Source organism: Puma concolor, chromosome C1 (assembly GCF_028749965.1).
Source record: "Puma concolor isolate L17-30 chromosome C1, mPumCon1.1.hap2, whole genome shotgun sequence".
Classification (NCBI taxonomy): Eukaryota; Metazoa; Chordata; class Mammalia; order Carnivora; family Felidae; genus Puma; species Puma concolor.
The window spans coordinates 14,532,342-14,550,401 of record NC_141674.1 but is presented as its reverse complement, the minus strand read 5'-3'; the positions used below and the strand labels follow the sequence as shown (position 1 = coordinate 14,550,401).

At 45.8% G+C, this 18,060-nt stretch overlaps 1 protein-coding gene across 2 annotated transcripts in view; it reads right to left on the bottom strand.

Annotated features, from left to right (window-relative positions):
- Positions 1-17,145, bottom strand: part of OTUD3 (OTU deubiquitinase 3) — a 30,393-nt gene extending 13,248 nt beyond the window's left edge. Inside the window, exons 1-3 of one of the 2 annotated variants that reach the window (XM_086715863.1) lie at positions 16,791-17,145; positions 8,099-8,247; positions 3,674-3,786 (exon numbers count right to left, since the gene is read on the bottom strand). In XM_086715863.1, coding sequence (XP_086571989.1) covers positions 3,674-3,786; positions 8,099-8,247; positions 16,791-17,011 — 483 coding nt within the window. In that variant the 5' untranslated portion in view covers positions 17,012-17,145. The remainder of the gene's footprint in view (positions 1-3,673; positions 3,787-8,098; positions 8,248-16,790) is intronic. The other variant, XM_025912534.2, reaches the window with a different exon arrangement.
- Positions 17,146-18,060: the final 915 nt, after the last annotated feature.

Genomic DNA, 18,060 nt, shown 5'->3' with positions numbered 1-18,060 from the left:
TTGAAGCACAAACAACTTGGGGCTCTGAGAAAAAGAATACAAAATTACGAACATTAAATTGCTACAACTCCTCCCAAGACCTTGAAAGGGGACCATAAAAATGAGGGACCATACATTTAGGTTTTATTGGCTTCACAGTACCTCTACCCATCATTCAAACAAAAATAGCATCTTCCATCAACCACATAGTAAGAAACATTAACAAGAACAAACTCCAAAATCTCCGACTTGAAATCAATTTCGAAACAAAATGGTATGTAGTCCAGCTGTACTTACCACTGCGCCCAACCCTGAAGGCATTACTCCCAAGGCAGTCTTTTGTGAATGTTCCCATGGAGCACAGTCGGACAAGAATGGGGTGACGGTCCAGCCCGGGTATGCCCCCCAGAAAACCACCACCTCCACCGAAACTCTGAAGTTTTTCGGAATCCGGCCCCTAAAGAGCCCAGTAACTGTCTCTTTGTTAAAACTCCAAAACATCAGCACCTCCTTCTTGTTTTTACTGGAAGTCACAGGTAGTAAGATACTACGTTACGTTTATGTATCACTTTCTATGCTACCCACGCCTCTATGGTTCACAGAAGCCTAAGCTCCTTTGGGACACCAGGAAAACACGCAGGCTTCAGCACCTCCATGGTGTGAGTGCGAGCCCACTTGTTATTGACGCGAGAGCTCCTAACCAAGACAGTAGCAACCAACACAGTTTCAATTCTTAAATGGTGTAAGATGCCTCACTGGGGAGGCGGAAGATGGGGGAGATCCAGCACAGAGCTCCATCATACAGCAAATATACTTATTTTAAAAATATGTTTCAGGGCGCCTGGGTGGCTCAGTTGGTTAAGCGTCCGACTTTTTTTTTTTTTTTTAATGTTTTATTTTTTGAGATAGAGAGCACAAGTGGGGAAGGGGCAGAGGGTGAGGGGGACAGATACGAAGTGGGCTCTGGGCTGACAGCTGACACCAGTAGCATGTGGGCCTCGAACTCACGAACTATGAGGTCACGACCTCAGCTGAAATCAGGGAGTCGGACACTCAACCCACTGAGCCACCCAGGCGCCCCAAGCATCCGACTCCTGATTTCAGCTCAGGTGGTGACCTCATGGTTCATGAGTTCGAGCCCCACATCGGGCTCCGTGCTGAGCGTGGAACCTGCAGCCTGCCTAAGATTCTCTTTCCCTCCCCTCTGGCCCTCCCCTGCTCACACACACACACTCTCCCCCCGCCAAAAAAAAACTATATATATATATAGCAATCCATGTTTAGCAATCCATGAGAAAGAACACTACAGAAATGTATTTGGAAATAAAATTTTAACTATGCAGAATTATCTTCTACAAGCACCTAATTTAAAAACTTTAAAAAATAGTTATCAATGGAGGGAAAGGCAGGCTGTGTGGTTCCCAAGTTGGCACAGAATATTTTTCTCCAAGAATAGGGTCATTATTCAAATGTTTCAAATATTCAAATGATTTCAGTGACTTCTGCTGAACAGTCAAACTTTCATGACCAAAACTTGGGACAACAAAGGCCATAACCAGTATTCTTGGCTCAAAGACCCTCCCTAGAAAGAGAGAGGCTCACAAAACATGAGAGCGTTCCCTGGGGTCGGTACATCTTACAACACTGCCCCCCCAAAACGACACCTACAGTCACTGGCTCCCTCCTGCTCACTGCACCCTGCACCAATCCACGGAGTGTCTAATTTACTTTGTTGTAACATAATTTCATTAAAGAATATTACAACAGACACAAATGACTATCTGCTTCCATTTGTACGACATTCTGGAAAGGCAAAACTACAAGACGTAGATTAGTGGCATTAGGAATGGGGAGAGGGAACGGGTGACCGCAAAGGGGCATAAGGGGACTTCTTAGGCTGGCGGAAATGTCCCACCATACGTTCACAGTGGGACCTGTGTCTCTCAAAACACCTGAAGTACACACTAGAGAAGGGTGAATTCTGCTACCTATATGTTGTATCTCTATAAACTGTATTTTTAACGAGCAGAGGCTAGAAATAAGCACTTTCAGAGGAATATATGCGTGCAGGTGGTCTATGGAAAAAAATGAGAAAAAAAGTCACCATTGCCTTTATGAGACGAATAACATACAGCGATACGTGACTGTGCAAACGTGCATATGGACATGACTACATGTGCAGAGGTGCTTTCTTTTTGTAATTTTTTTTTAACAGAGGTGCTTAAAATATGTTTAAAACCATGGTGACACGTCTCTTGTCGGTTAAGTATGAATGTTTTCAGCTGTTTTTCAGAGTTTATGTGAACGCCTAACATATTAACAGTAATCACGATTATCTCTGGATAACGTGACTCTGGGTGATTTTTGCCTGACGGGCTTTTCTGAAATGTCACCGTTTTCTATGATTAACATGTTTCAGCTAATTAAAAAAGGAACGGTTTGGGGCGCCTGGGTGGCGCAGTCGGTTAAGCGTCCGACTTCAGCCAGGTCACGCTCTCGCGGCCCGTGGGTTCGAGCCCCGCGTCAGGCTCTGGGCTGATGGCTCGGAGCCTGGAGCCTGTTTCCGATTCTGTGTCTCCCTCTCTCTCTGCCCCTCCCCCGTTCATGCTCTGTCTCTCTCTGTCCCAAAAATAAAAAAATAAAAAAATAAAAAAAAAACGTTGAAAAAAAGGAACGGTTAGAAATGGGGGAGTGGCGGGAAGGCGGACTGACAGAAGTCCTAGGCACCGTCTTTAGGAGCTGAGCCGCAAAGTGGAAGAAGCAGCCTGAATGCGAGGGGCCAGCACAAGAGGGTGGTAGCCTGGAGACCCTTTCCCCTGGACCTGTGACCTTCCATACTTGAATGCGTGGTCCGATGGACCGTTTGGGGGAGGTGAGGTTAATTTAGGATACCAAAGGTAAAGAAAAGTGAAAACAGTTGAATGGACAGGTACTTCACAACAGGGGTGGGGAGGCCATCTTGAACATTTGTCATAAAATCTTATCTGCCGTCGAAAACTATTAAAACCGTTACGCATGCCTGAGCAGAGCACGGAAACAGAGGTTGACATCCTAAGCCATGAAATAAATTCTGTTGTTCAGAACCCTGTTAGCAAGGCTTATTGAGTACATCTGGTTTGTGTTTCCCTCCACCTAAAAAACAAAACATACACGTGGAATAGGCATACTCCAAACCAGAACGTGTCTGCACTAATCCTCTCGACCTCCCCTTTAATATTTTTAACAAAGTCATCTAAAGTATTTCCACATTAGGCTCTCTACCCTCAAACTACCCAGTTAACTGACCGCTGAATTATATATATGTATATCCCTCTCTCTCTCTCTCTCTCTCTCTCTCTCTCACACATGTATGGTTATTTCTTTTAGTTTTAATTCAAATTCCAGTTGGTTAACATACAGCGTAATATTAGTTTCACGCGTACAACTTAGCGATCTGACACTTAACGTGCGACAGCTGGTGCTCATCACAACATGTGCATCATCCCCATCACCTTGCTGAATGATATTTTAAAGGTCCCTGAATTATACTTCGGACTCCATCTGTACATGGCCTGGGGTTTAAGTCCAAGCCACCGGGAGCTTCCCATCTTGGTTAAGCCTGTGGTCCAAGTGACCCTGCTGCACCATCGCAGGACACCCCCAAAGCGAATTTATAAATAAGAGCTTAAGATAAATCCCTCAGTAGGCGACCCACCTGCCACAAAGGGGCATTAAGCTGATGAATCACCACATTCAACTGATGATTTCTTGCAAAGGCCACAATCGCATCATTGCCAGCAAATGTGCCAGGCTTTGCCAAACTGGCCACTGCAAAGAAACAGAAGAAAGAAAAATGAAGCCTTTATAACGGAAAGATCCAAATGCAAACATGCTTCGCTATTTATTCAGTTCCAAATGGTAAAAGACAAAGTATACATTTGAGAAGTCCATCAGCTTTGCCAGAATCTAGGACCTCAGCCGGTCGGACAGGAGTACATCGAGTGCTACTCGGGAGAGAACCAGTCATTCATAAAGAACGGATTCCTTTCTTCCTCCATTAAATGCTTATGGAATGCCTCCTACATCCCTAGCTCTGAAAGACACCGGAAATGCAACGAGATCCAGAGTAATCTTAAATCTGCATTGATGAGTGCTTATTACGTAGTAAGCACATCTCCTCCACTCGCCTCTGGATTATTACTCAAAACTCTCTGAAAGAGATTATCCATCATCTTACAGATAAGGAAACCAAGGCTCAGAGAAGTTTATAACTGTGCGCAAGGTCACAGAGCCAGGACGTGGCAGAGCTGAGATTTCATCCCAGGCAGTCTGACTCCAAGACCTGGCTCTTGGCCACCCCATGACGCAGCCTGTCGCGGTCTGAGCTCAAGGAGTCTACAGCCAGCGGGGAGTCAAATAAACAGACAGGCACTACTGCGTAAGCGCCGCCGGAAAGGGATGTGTGGTAAAGAATTTGGCCTTACCAGAGATATCTGGCCTTTGTCCCTGGCAACTGGGTAATAAACCTCTAAGCCCTTGAAATGTCCCAAGCGCAAGAAGGATGGGTCCCTTAGCCACACTTGACAGTTTGCGCTCATGAGGTGACACATGATGGGCCTCTCTGGCCGTGTGGTATTAGGAAGACCGGAGGGACTGGAAGCTGGATTCTCAGGCAACCAATCAATAATATCTACATAATGAAGCCCCAATACTCCAACCACGGAAATTTGTGTGAGTTCCCTGGTTGACAATAAATATTCTGTGACTGTCTAACCTTCCCAGACTCTACCCCTTGGCTAATTTTGATCTGTATCCTTTCCCTGTAATAAACTATAACTGTGAGTACAATCACCTTCACTGAGTTCTCTGAGTCTTTCTAACAAACCATCGAACCCCAGGGTGGTTTTTGGAAACCCCAGATTTTCAGTTGGTATCTTGTGGAAGACCGTGCCCTCAAACCCTGCCGCTTGGCTAACTCCAGATGGGGACCTCAAGCCCGTCTGGTAGTGGGAGGGGGAGGTAAGGGTATCAGATAAGCTTCTCAGCTGACACGACTGCACTGATTTCCAAACAGCAAGCAGGAGACAGAAGAGGAAGGGATCATGTTCCAAGCAGAGCCGAGAGAGACGGAGACGGAGACAGAGACAGAGAATGAGCTTGCATGCTTTACAGTATGGCAGGAACTCACACTGCTGAGTGGCAGGGGGACAGAGGGGTGGGGGAAGCAGAAGACACAGTGGCAACAGCAAGAGACGAGGGTAAAGAAACAAGAGCTGAAGAGTCTGGACTTCATCCTTCGGTCAGTGGGGAGCTGCCCCCAGGGTTAAGCTAGGGGAAAGATGTAAATAGATCTACCCTATGACCCAGCAATAGCACTGCTGGGAATTTACCCCGGGGATACGGGAGTGCTGATGCATAGGGGCACTTGGACCCCAGCGTTTATAGCAGCACTTTCAACAATGGCCAAATTCTGGAAAGAGCCTAAATGTCCATCAACTGACGAATGGATAAAGAAATTGCAGTTTATATACACAATGGAATACTACTTGGCAATGAGAAAGAATGAAATCTGGCCATTTGTCGCAACGTGGATGGAACTGGAGAGTGTTATGCTAAGTGAAGTAAGTCATGCAGAGAAGAGCAGATACCATATGTTTTCATTCTTATGTGGATCCTGAGAAACTTGACAGAAGACCATGGGGGAGGGGAAGGGAAAAAAAAAAAGTTAGAGAGGGAGGGAGGCAAACCATAAGGGACTCTTAAAAACTGAGAACAAACTGAGGGTTGATGGGGAGTGGGAGGGAGGGGAGTGTGAGTGATGGGTACTGAGGAGGGCACCTGCTGGGAGGAGCACTGGGTGTTGTATGGAAACCAATTTGACAATAAATTTCATATAAATAAATAAATAAATAAATAAATAAGTACATTCAGATCACCACTCTGGCTGCAATGTGGAAAACAAACTCAAGGGGTCAAGAGGCAATGAAACCAGTCCAAAAAGTAGTGAAGAAATCTAGGCAAATGGCCACAGAGGCTTGATTTTACGAGGTTGAAGTAGTGAAAGAAAAAACACTGAGGTAGTAATGGATGACGGGGTATGAAGAGAGAGGGAGAGGAGGTCTCTGTACAGTTGGAGAAGCCAGAGTCTGAAGGAAAGGAATAGTCCTAAAAAATACAGCCACAGGCAAGGGTAACCAAGCCCTAAAGAGTTAAGTGAACCATTCACTTATTCACTTAACAAAGATCTTCTGAGTGCCTACCAATTGGGGGACAGACACAGTCCGTGTCCCTCAAGAATCTCACAGTATAAAAAGGTAGACAGGCATTAAAAACACGTAACAGTAAGTATAGTCTCCAACCGACATGTAAATGCCAAGTGCAGACTTCTCGGTTTCCATTCTCTGCTGTGGCCATCAGAGCCACCTCTCAACTCCTGTGATGTCAGATCCTTCCAGAGCACCGACCAACCATCAGGCAAACACAGTGGCATTTCAAAAACACGCCTTCCCGTTGGACATCTGTAGGCACTGTCACACTGGCAACTGATGGGTTTGAGTTCCTTGTCCTGCCACACCCCCCAAACTACCACGTGACCTTTGCTGAAGGTATTCAGAGTGGAATTTCGAGTCACCAACTAAAAACTCTCTTCATCCAAAATGATTATTTTCATCAGACTAATGACACAAGTCATTTTATAGAACGCTCAACTACAAACCTTGCCCCACAAACCGACACTTGCCAACAGGTGACCGTCTGGTAAACTGGTACCTGCTAGGCCCAAAGGTGAGCCAGGGAGAGGAACTGTCAGAACTCGGTCAAACTACTCATGAGTACGAACTACTCATGGGGGTAAGGGTGGGGGCAGGAGGGGAGGGGGAGTCTGCTGCTGTGTCTCTTTTGTTGCTGGTACCTAGTGAATGAGCCCTTCGCTAGTGAGGAATGAGAAAGGCTTTGGGGTCATGGATAGTTTCCCTCCCAAAGGTCTTCCTCCTGCTGTCTTCTATCTGGCTAAGCCTCCAGCTACTTAGCCATTCCCCAAGCAGAAACTTCAGAATCACCTTGGTCTCCTCCTTCTCCCCTCCTCCCCACCTCCGATGAGACCTGTCAGCCACACTGCCAAACCGGGTCTCGGTCTGGACCCTAGTCATTATCCCCAGTAGCTGCCTTGGTGGAGACCCTCTTATGCTTTGACTGGGCCAATGCGGAGAGCCTTCCAACTCATCCTCCTTCTCAGTCTCTCTCCATCCATTCTTGACATGGTTTCCAGACTTAGCTCCCTAAAACACAGAACAATTCTGCCTCCTCCTACGGGACAGATAAGACTCTGACCGTGTGATGAAAATGTTAGTTGTAAAACACTAAATATATCAACACTAGTTTAGTAGATCCTTAAAGTTTAAAAGCTCATATGTACTTTCCTACTAGATTTGAGCATATTAAGAAACTAATTTAAATCACTAACTCACTTGCCCCAAAGAAGAGTGGTTGTGTCTGGGTTTTTGATGAGAAATGAGTATTGCTTTTTCTGACTATATAAGCAATACACGGTCATTTTTAAAAAATCAGAAAAACATGCAGAAGATCATTTAAAATAGTCCTAGTCCCACCATCCCCAGATGGCTGACATTTATTAAGAACTTATTTTAACTGTATTATCTAATTTAAGCTTTACAAAAACCCTGTAAGTTAGGTATTCTTATTACCTTTCCTTTATAGAAGCTGTTGAAAGTGAGTGGAAAGTAAGTGGAAAATAAGTGAAGCCAAGCACCAACAACCATAAAATGTTAGTATCTGTCCACTTTTCCTAGTGTGTTTCCTAGTGTGTATACCTTTTAAAACTAAGATCAGTCTACATATATTTTACAGTCTGCTTTTACCCCCCAATGAATAAGAAGTCATAAACAACTTTTCAGGTTAATTAACATCATCATTTTTATTAAAGGTACATACGCCTAAACCTACTAGTTCCCAACTGCCTAGCATGCTGCCTATTACAGAGCAAACAAATAAATACTTGTTGCATAAATGAATGCCATATTTTATGTCATCAAACCCCTGGCTGGGAGGGCGGGGAACGCTGATGGATTTAACTACCCAATGCATTACTCCTGGAGGATCCAGTGTCCCACGGTGAACCTACCATGTTTCTCAAAAGGAATGTCATCTTCTACAAAGGGTTCAAAATCTTCCCGCTGCTTTATCATGTAGTCCACGGTCTCTTGTCGGTGCCTGAGATGATTTCGGGAGTGTCCCTCCAATTGATCGCCAAGTGCTCTGAACAGGCAATTGCTATCAAAACAAAAATGTCGGTCAAGACCTTTTATTTTTTTTTTTCAATGTTTATTTATTTTTGGGACAGAGAGAGACAGAGCATGAACGGGGGAGGGGCAGAGAGAGAGGGAGCCACAGAATCGGAAACAGGCTCCAGGCTCTGAGCTGTCAGCCCAGAGCCCGACGCGGGGCTCGAACTCACGGACCGCGAGATCGTGACCTGGCTGAAGTCGGACGCTTAACCGACTGCGCCACCCAGGAGCCCCAGTCAAGACCTTTTAAAAATGAACTAAGTTCATCTGACACTCAGATGGCTAGGCCATCCATGGAAATCCTTCACACAGAGATAAAGCCTCAACTCTGACAGTGCAGGATTCTTCCCAAAGGCTGTGTGGAGAGCACTAGGGCAGGCACTCAACCACATTACCTTCTTGAGAGGCAACAAACTCGGACCTCATTCCCCACTTACCAGCTGGCTGACTCAGGAGACTTTTGACTCCCGGGGCCTCAGCTGCTTCAACACCTGGAGGTGGTGATACGCTACCGGCCTCAAGGCAGGGTCCAGACATTACAGGCCATTCCACACCCAAGGACTGGGATTCCTAGAGCCCCCTCCAAAATAAATTGTATCTAGTGCTTCTCTTCTGAAACAAGCTGCAGGCTAACTAATCATTCATCTAACAAAGAATACCCAAAAGATAGCAATCTGTCAAGTTCCCAATACAAGCAATTGAACTCTACATCCTGTCTGAGTGCTACAAACACAGTGGAGAAAATGAGGACAACACACAGCTGTGCTATGGAACGATGCTCCCCTCCCTGGCTCCTCTCCTGCCATCCAGGGAGCCACAATGCTATTCCCGCCAAATGGAAACTTTAAAACACACTGTTTGCTTCTAAACTTAAGATGCTGGAGGGCGCCTGGGTGGCTCCATTGGTTAAGTGTCCAAATTCAGCTCAGGTCATGATCTCACAGTCCGTGAGTTCGAGCCCTGCGTCGGGCTCTGTGCTGACAGCTCGGAGCCTGCAGCCTGCTTCCGATTCCATGTCTCCCTCACTCTCTGCCCTTCCCCTGCTCATGCTCTGTCTCTCTCTGCCTCAAAAATAAATAAAAACATTAAAAAAAATTTTTTTTTAATTAAGATGCTGGTAATAAACTTTAAGAGCTATCTTTACTTAGAAACCCCTCAAAGGCTTCTAAAGTTCCAAACTGTATCACAAACACAGAGCCCAGATACACAGAAACTGAAGTGAGACAACCACAATCTAGCATCCTTAAAACTAAGGAAATAAGCCACTCAGAAGCCAAACTGTTGCCCAGTCTCGCACCGAACTGTTTACTCTTCCAAATGAAAATCTAGGATAGTCTAATCACAAAATATAAACTCATCACTTTAGAACTTCAGACCTAAATGTGTAGGAGAAAGAGGTTTTTTGTTTTCAATTCAGAAAAGTGAATTTTCAACGGAAAGCTATAGAGAAGGCAGGAATTTCTTCAAACGTATAAGGATCTTTATACATATATACGTATACATACGTATACATACGTATACATACATATACATACGTATATATGCATATACATACATACACGTATATGTATATATATACATATGTATACATATATATACACACATATATATGTGTGTGTGTATATACACACGTGTATATATATAAACGTGTGTGTATATATATATAGTGTATATATGTATATATACATATGTATGTGTGTGTGTGTGTGTGTGTATATATATATATATATATATATATTTGCAAAGGGGAATTAGAGAATGTAAAGAATGCAGATTCTATAAACTGGAAACCAAGAAACTATGCATCAATTTGAGGCAAGATTCTAGAACAGACTGGAATACAGCCATTTCTATACACTACCCTGAAGTGTCTGTTGCTAAGATATTTTCACCCACAGGAAAACAAAGTAAGGTAATGGATGAAACATTCTCAATTTTAAGTGTTTCTCAAACTTCTTTAAACCATTACTACCTGCCACCTCTAGTCAGTCTATTCTTGAATTTTGTTTAAGAGGTGTGATTCAGCACCAAATTACGTATTTAGTTATTTTACATTAAGTTCATGGTATTCTACAGAAAGTAACAGGCTTTCTAAGAACTTTCAGTAATATGGGCAAGTGTTCTCCACATAAGCCAAAAAAATAGGCTTAGGCACACTGCATGAGCTTGACCAAGTTCACCTACACACTATATAGGCAGACACAGAAATACACACGAATGTATACAAAGAAGAACACCTGAAACCATCTTTTAAAGTGCTCTTACGATGTGCCAGGGACTGTTCTAAACAGCATGTGCATTAGATGTGGTTGGTCTTCACAACTCTATGGGATGGGTACTGATACACTATCCCTCTAGGGTAACTTATCCATGGTCACAAAACCAGTAGATGGCAGACCCAGGATTCAGACCCAGGCACCAAAATGTTAGCTGTGGTTATCCCTAGATAGTGGAATTAGCAGTACCTGTTAAACGTATTTCTGTATTTTTTTTCTATATTCACTTGAATTGACTACAAATAAATAGTCGAAAGGAAAAATCAAGGTAGACAAATCACTTCCTTTTCTGGTGACATGGGAAAAGTGAGCAAACGCTACATCGTGAGTGTAGTAGGTACCCTCGGGGGCCCAGCAAGGGCACTCATGATAGCCATAAGAACAGTGCGACCAGAACCTGAAGGCCCTCGAGAAGATCCCCACTGCTTCCTGAGCCCACACCCTCCCCCGTTACCCTCCAGCAGGGCTTCTCCACCCGACACTACTGACCTTTGGGACCCTTCTGTGTTGTGGGGGGTCGTCCTGTACGCTGTAGGGTGTTTAGGAGCATCCTTCGCCTCTACCCACTCGATCCCAGTAGCACCACCACCGCCTCCCTCCCTGTCACTTGTGACAACCGGAACTGTCTCCAGACATTGCCAAATGTCTCAGGGGGGCATCGAAACCATCTCTGCTTGAGAACCACTGCACTATCAGGATACATGGAAAGCCTTGCATTTGAGTTCCCAAAAATAAGCAATTACATTCAGTAGCATGGAAGAGTTCTGGGTTCAGTAGTTGAGCTCAGTAGTTGAGTAGGAGACAATATTGTTTCTGTGTTTCTGGCCATTGAAAGAACTACAATGGCCTTCTAGGCTGCAATAAGAGTAGTAAATGTTCAGGGGCGTCCGACTTCAGCCAGGTCATGATCTCGCGGTCCGTGAGTTCGAGCCCCGCGTCAGGCTCTGGGCTGATGGCTCGGAGCCTGGAGCCTGTTTCCGATTCTGTGTCTCCCTCTCTCTCTGCCCCTCCCCCGTTCATGCTCTGTCTCTCTCTGTCCCAAAAATAAATAAAAAACGTTGAAAAAAAAATTAAAAAAAAAAAAAGAGTAGTAAATGTTCAGAAAGGGCAGAGTGGGGTGGAGGGGCAGGTTTTGTAGTCTTCTTTGAGGTCAGACTACTGCCAGAGTACTACACGTGATTTGTCGTTACCACATTTTAAGAGAGACACGTTCAGATGAGAAGTGGCTTTAAACTTCATTCATAATATGAAAAGCATAAACAACTAGTGATGTTTAGCCTAAAGAAGGCTCAGGGGGACATGACAGCCACCTCCAACTATGTGTCATGATGAAAGGGATGCTGTGTCTGTACAATAAAACTAAAACTAAAACATGAGAGTTCCAAAGACACAGATTGGGGCAAATGAGAGGAACCTTTGTTTTAGCTCTATGGAAACAGACTATAAACCAAAGATCTTGTAAATTTTTATCTGTTAGCAATCCTCAGGAATTGCCTACATTTATGTGCTGTACAAAACATAGCCAATAGCCACGTGTAACCACTGAGTACTTGAAATGTGGTTAATCGAAACTGAGATGTGTTGTTAAGACACTGGATTTTTTTAACAGTATTTTAAAGACATAAAATATCTCATTTAAAATATTTATAGTGATTACACGTTGATGGATTATAATATTTGAATAAACGGTGGCTTAAATATATATATTAAAATTAGTTTCACCTATTTCTTTTTACTTTAACACGGCTAATGGAAAATTTTTGAATTACATAGTGGCTTGTTTTATTTCTATCGGACAGGCACTGGTCTAGATCACTGATTCTCAAAAGTGTTATCTCTGACTACTTAAAAACTTATTTGTAATGAAAATTCTCAGGCCTCACCCCAGGCCTACTGAGTCAGACATTCTGGGGCAATCTACCAATTTAGCTCCCCCAAATGATTCTGTTGCATTCTAAAGTTTGAGAAACACTAGCCTAGAATCTAGACTCCAAATCAGTGGTTTGCAATAACGGCTGCACATCAGAATCCCCTATGGACATGTTAAAGGTTACCAATAACCAGGCCCCAGTGCCTAAAATTCTTTAATAGCTGATCTAGGAGAGCTCAGACACTGTATTTTTTCCAAAGTTCCCAAAGTGATTCTATTGTGCCACCACAGCTGAAAAGCACTGAGCTAGACACAGAGCTGCTGTGCAGGGGATGCAGGTACCAATGGATAATTACACAAGATGATGTGTGAAGATCCTTCCATCACTAAAATCCTAGGATTATAAAAACAAAATAAAAATTAGAAAAATAAAATAACTTGTGGGGCGCCTGAGTGGCTCAGTTGGTGAAGTGTCCAACTTCGGCTCAGGTCATGATCTCACAGCACGTGAGTTCGAGCCCCGCGTCGGGCTCTGTGCTGACAGCTTGGAGCCTGGAGCCTGCTTCGGATTCTGTGTCTCCCTCTCTCTCTGCCCCTCCGCCGCTCACCCTCTGTCTGTCTCTCTCTCAAAAATAAATAAACATTAAAAAAAAATTTGTAAGTAAAAAAAAATAAAATAACTTGTTTAGGACAGAGATAAATGGCTAAAATTAGTGATTCTTTCATGTTTTAATTTTAGAACACTACTAATTAGTAATGTAATTTAGGGCAACATTTAGTAGATGCAAGTGGATACAGTTCAGATGCTATTGTACTGCCTAATCCAATTAGAGATTCTTTTCACACTAGAGCCAATCATGTTTTTAAGGACAACACCAAGGTTAAAATATTTCTTTCTTGTTTTGAAACAACGTAATTTATGTGGGTCCATACAACATGACAAATATGAAGGTGGCCCATGATGCATTACAAAACCCTAAAAATAGCTCTGTGATTACTCTACTAATTGACTCAACTCACGTAAAGGCTACATTAAAGGACACCGGCTAATTTGTCCCCAAGCACTCAGAGGTTCGAGGATGCTGTAAGTACCATACTGCCTACAACGATTATGCCTCCATAGCGAGATGCTATGTCAGGCCACTCAATATTGGAATCGGACTAGAATGGAAGAGTGGAGGCTGTTGACTTTTTAGTATTACCATAACTTTATTCTGTTTCACCAAGAGTATCCCATGAATATGAATACAGACTCTATTGATGGCTACTAACCCATCCCACACACAGGAAACGCCACCCATTGCACGGTGATAAAGGCTGTCATCACCATCTCCAAAAGCGTCACAATACCAGAGGGCCGACCACAGTCCGTCTCATGGTACCCATGGGAAGAACTTGTGAACAGAAAGCGGGGAGCTTCCTGGAACTCACACAGAGGGAATTATCATTATCATCTTATCTAACACTGTCTCAAGAACAGGGGCCTCGGAAGGGAGCGACACGAACATTCCCGGCAAGCTGGCCTCTGCAGTCTCGCTGCCACTGTTCTACCTTGTAACCTGATACTCTGTCATCCTAAACAACTTGATATGTCTCAAAAATAACGTGCTCCTATACCTGTACATACATTACTCTTCAGCCTGAAGTGTTCTCTTGGCACATTCCTACTGGTCCTTCATGACCCAGTCTGAGTAGGACCTCCTCGGAGAGGCATCTAGCACAGTGTAAGTTGCAATAAACATTTGCTGAATGAATGAAAAGGCCTTCCTGATCCCTTCAGGGAGTGCTGGCCACTTCCTGCTCAATGGTACTATAATCAGTCACTGTTAAAAATATATCAAACTGGGGCGCCTGGGGGGCTCAGGCGGTTAAGTGTCCGACGTCGGCTCAGGTCATGATCTCGCGGTTTGTGGGTTCAAGCCCCGCGTGGGGCTCTGTGCTGACAGCTCAGAGCCTAGAACCGGCTTCAGATTCTGTGTCTCCTTCTCTCTCTGCCCCTTCCCTGTTCACGGTCTATCTCTTGATAATAAGTAAACGTTAAAAAAAAATTTAAAAATATACCAAACTGGACTTGATTTATATTATCCATTCTCAAAGTGTGGCCCAGTTTGGGGGGGGGGGGGGAGTGCGTGTATCTCTGAGACCCCTTCAAGGTATTCTTGAGTTCAAAACTAGGGTGTGACTTATCTTTTTCTTCTCATTCTCTCACAACTGTACAGTGAAGATTTCCAGAGGCTCCCTGATACATGAGGTTATCACTCTGACAGTTAAGGGAATGTGTGTATTCTTGTTTCTAATTTTCATTTTACTTTCAGATACAGTAAGTGTTGACAGTTATGACCCATAAACAAAGCTCTTTGGAGTTCTGGGTAATTTTGAAGAGGGTAAAGGGATCCCTAGACCAAAATGTTTGAGCCCACTAATACGTTTATCTCTTACCAGGCTGTGAACTCCTTCAGTATTTTAGTCAGCAATGGATTCCCAGCACCTTGTTCAACCAACATTTGTTGAATTAACTAAAGAAGTACGTTCTCGTGGGGGCGGGGCAGAGTAGAGGTAATAGCCCCAAAGTTTCCCATGGCATTATGAAAGCTCCCTCGAGATTTTACAATTCGCTGTGCTGCAATTTCTACTCATAAGCAACCTTGTGTTGAGTACTTCGGTGCCCTGGACACCCTGACGCTGAGAATATGTCCACTATGACAGACACCAACAATGCAGTTCCACACAAGGAACAGTCCCACCCCAATCCCAGTGTAAAGTGGTCTCCTGGCATCTGGTTTATACAGCAGCGTCTTGTGCTTGTGAGTTGGATTAGGATAAGTAAGGCCCAGAAGAGTTAATAAACTGTATTCGGTGAAATCAAGGTACTAGGCTAAAAGCAAGACACAGCAAAGCAAGACTTTAATTGTAGTGACTCCACTGAGAAAATGTTCCTTTGAGGGGCACTTGGCTGGCTCAGTCAGCGAGCATCCGACTCTTGATTTTTCAGCTCAGGTCATGATCCTAGAGTCATGGGATCGAGCCCTCCATCCGGCTCCATGCTGAATGTGAAATCTGCTTAAGATTCTTTCTCTCTCCCTCTCTCTCTCCTTCCTTCCCTCCCTCCCTCTGCCCCTCTCCCCTGCTCTGGAAGTTAGGAAGGGAGAGGCGGACGGAGGGTGGAAGGAAGGGAGGGAGGGAGGGAGGGGGGACATGTCCTTGTGAGAGGCCCAGCTGAGGGTCTAGTGGGCCTCCGTGGCATTTTTATCATTCATTCATACGACAGAACCGCACTGAGTGCCCTCTATGTACCTGGCACTATGCTAGGTGGTGGTGAGTCAAACGCAACCAAGGTCTAAAGCCAAGTGTCTAAGCATTGAGCATATGTAGGAAAGGTGGGATACATAAATTGGGGTCAATTCATAGTCTTGATTAACGAGCCACAATGTAACGTGAAATCCAAAAAAACACTCTCTTCCCTCGTTCCCATGCTTAACAAGTCAGGCACTTCTACACAGCCTTTAATTCCATCTTATTCCTCCCTCTGCCCTCTCTGAGCCCTCAAATGATGGCAAGGACAAGAACAGCCAGGCTGTTATTAATACTGTCTCTTCCAGAGTGACACATCCCGGTAACCAGACTCCCTCTCACCTACCCCTGCAATGAGGATGCTAGCTGTTCTCCTCCCCCTCTCCCCTACCTTTTTCCTTCTGCCATCCATGCTCCTGGATCCATAGCCCCTTCCCTTTCCCCATTTTCTCCCTCCCACCCCACTTATTTAGCCTGTGTTCCCTAAAAAAGCTGGCCCTAGATTCCGGTCAAAGCCCCCAAGCAAGCTGGGGTAAGCATCAGAGGAGAAAGTGAGGCCCGTGGAAGTAAGAATTAGAGAAGTCACCTTCTGCTCAGTAAACAGGCCCTCACAGACCTAATTTCCCGAGTGTAAAAGGAGGGCAACACCGAACAGTAAGAATCGAAAGGGGCAAAGCGTTACACCACGTGGGGCTTCGCCTCTTTCTCCGTGTCTCAGCATCTTTCTGACGGCCCTACGTGCTGTCCTGCTCCTCGAGGGACGGGCTCCATCTCATTCCTCCAGGTCTCAGCTTAAATGTCACCTCTCAGAGGCCTTCCCGGGCACCGATCTAAAGGACACCTGCTCCAGTGCTGTCTCTTAGGACCACTTCACACTTTCCTCGTGGCCTCTGCCACCATTAGGGCAACTGGGGATTACTCGAGCGTCCCGACGGGAGGGGCCTCGCCGCCTCGCCCGCCACCGGACCCCCCGCACTGGGAAGCGGTGGCGCCCGGCGCCGCCTGAATGAATGACTGGACGAGAGCGGGCGACGGTCGCCATGCCCGGCGCGTCCCCCGGCGCCGCCTCCCGCGCTCCCGGGCCCGCCTCACCCGTCCCCCGGCACCTCCCGCAGCTTCAGCCCCAGGGCCTGCAGCTGGTTGGCGAAGCTGACGAACTCCTCCTCGCAGCCGCCGCCGCCGCCGGACTCCGGCCGGTTCCGCCGCTCTTTGGCCAGGGCCCGGCGCGCCGCCCGCTCGTCCCGCTTGCGCTCGGCCTCGGCTTTCCGGCTGCCGCTGCCCGGTCGGCCCTTCGCCGCCTGCTTTCGGGACATGGCCGCGGTTCGCGGCCCGCAGCGGCAAGACGGAAAGCCGCAGGACCGCCGGGCGGCCGTCTCAGGTGTCAAGGTAGCGAAACGACGCAGCGACGGAACCCGGCGACGGCGACGCGGGCGCCGGGCACCCGGGTCACGTGACGTAACCCCGCCCACCCCACCCAACCCCGCGCGCGGCACCATAGAGAGCTCGCCTCGGAGAGCTAGAGGGGCACCCATCTTTATTGGCTCCGCTCTTCCCCCTGGTGGTGGGTGGTGCTGACTGAGGAGCGGCTGGCCCCGGAGAACGAAGCAAGGAAAGAAAGGTTAAGGAAGACAAAGGGAGGGTTGAAAAGTGGGAGATGAGGGCAGCGGCAAAAGTGAGGAGAGAAAGGAATTTAAAAATTTAACGCTACGTATGAGCCCACAGTTGGAGTAGGCGCATTCACGTGGCTCAGTCTTAAACGTTTAAGTATCCCCATACTACAGGAAACTGGGCCTGCGAGGGTATTTTCAACACGATCACACGGCAAAGAAGCAGAGCTTTGCCCTGTTCCAAAGCCCATACACTTTATTTGATCCTTCCCTTCTCTACCTCTCTACCATCCTCATAACTCAAGGGAGAAGTTGCCCTTGTCCAAAACTTCTGGCAACTAGGGTAATGTCGATTCCACTCGAGAGTGACCTCCCCCACCCCTCCCTGTCCCTAGGTTTGCCTTGAGTTCCCTGGGATGCGAGGCTTTCAGTTTTAAAGCTAGGACGGACAGTCCTGGGCGAACCAGGATAGTTGGTCGCTGTCATTCACACCCACCTACTCTGGAACCTAATCACTCTGTAACCTCCTCTCCCCTGCAGTAATCCCTTTGTAAAAAGGCAAACTGAGGTATACCAACAGTTTGAGGGTTTATTTGAGCATACATCATTGGCATCGGAATCAAGCAGTGCCAATCCAAAGATGGTTGGGGGCGCTCCTCCAACAGGACCTAGAGGAGAGGATTTTATAGAGAAGACAGGAAGCTAAGCAAGGAAATTATTTGCTTGGTTGTAGCATAAGCGGTTGACTTATTTGG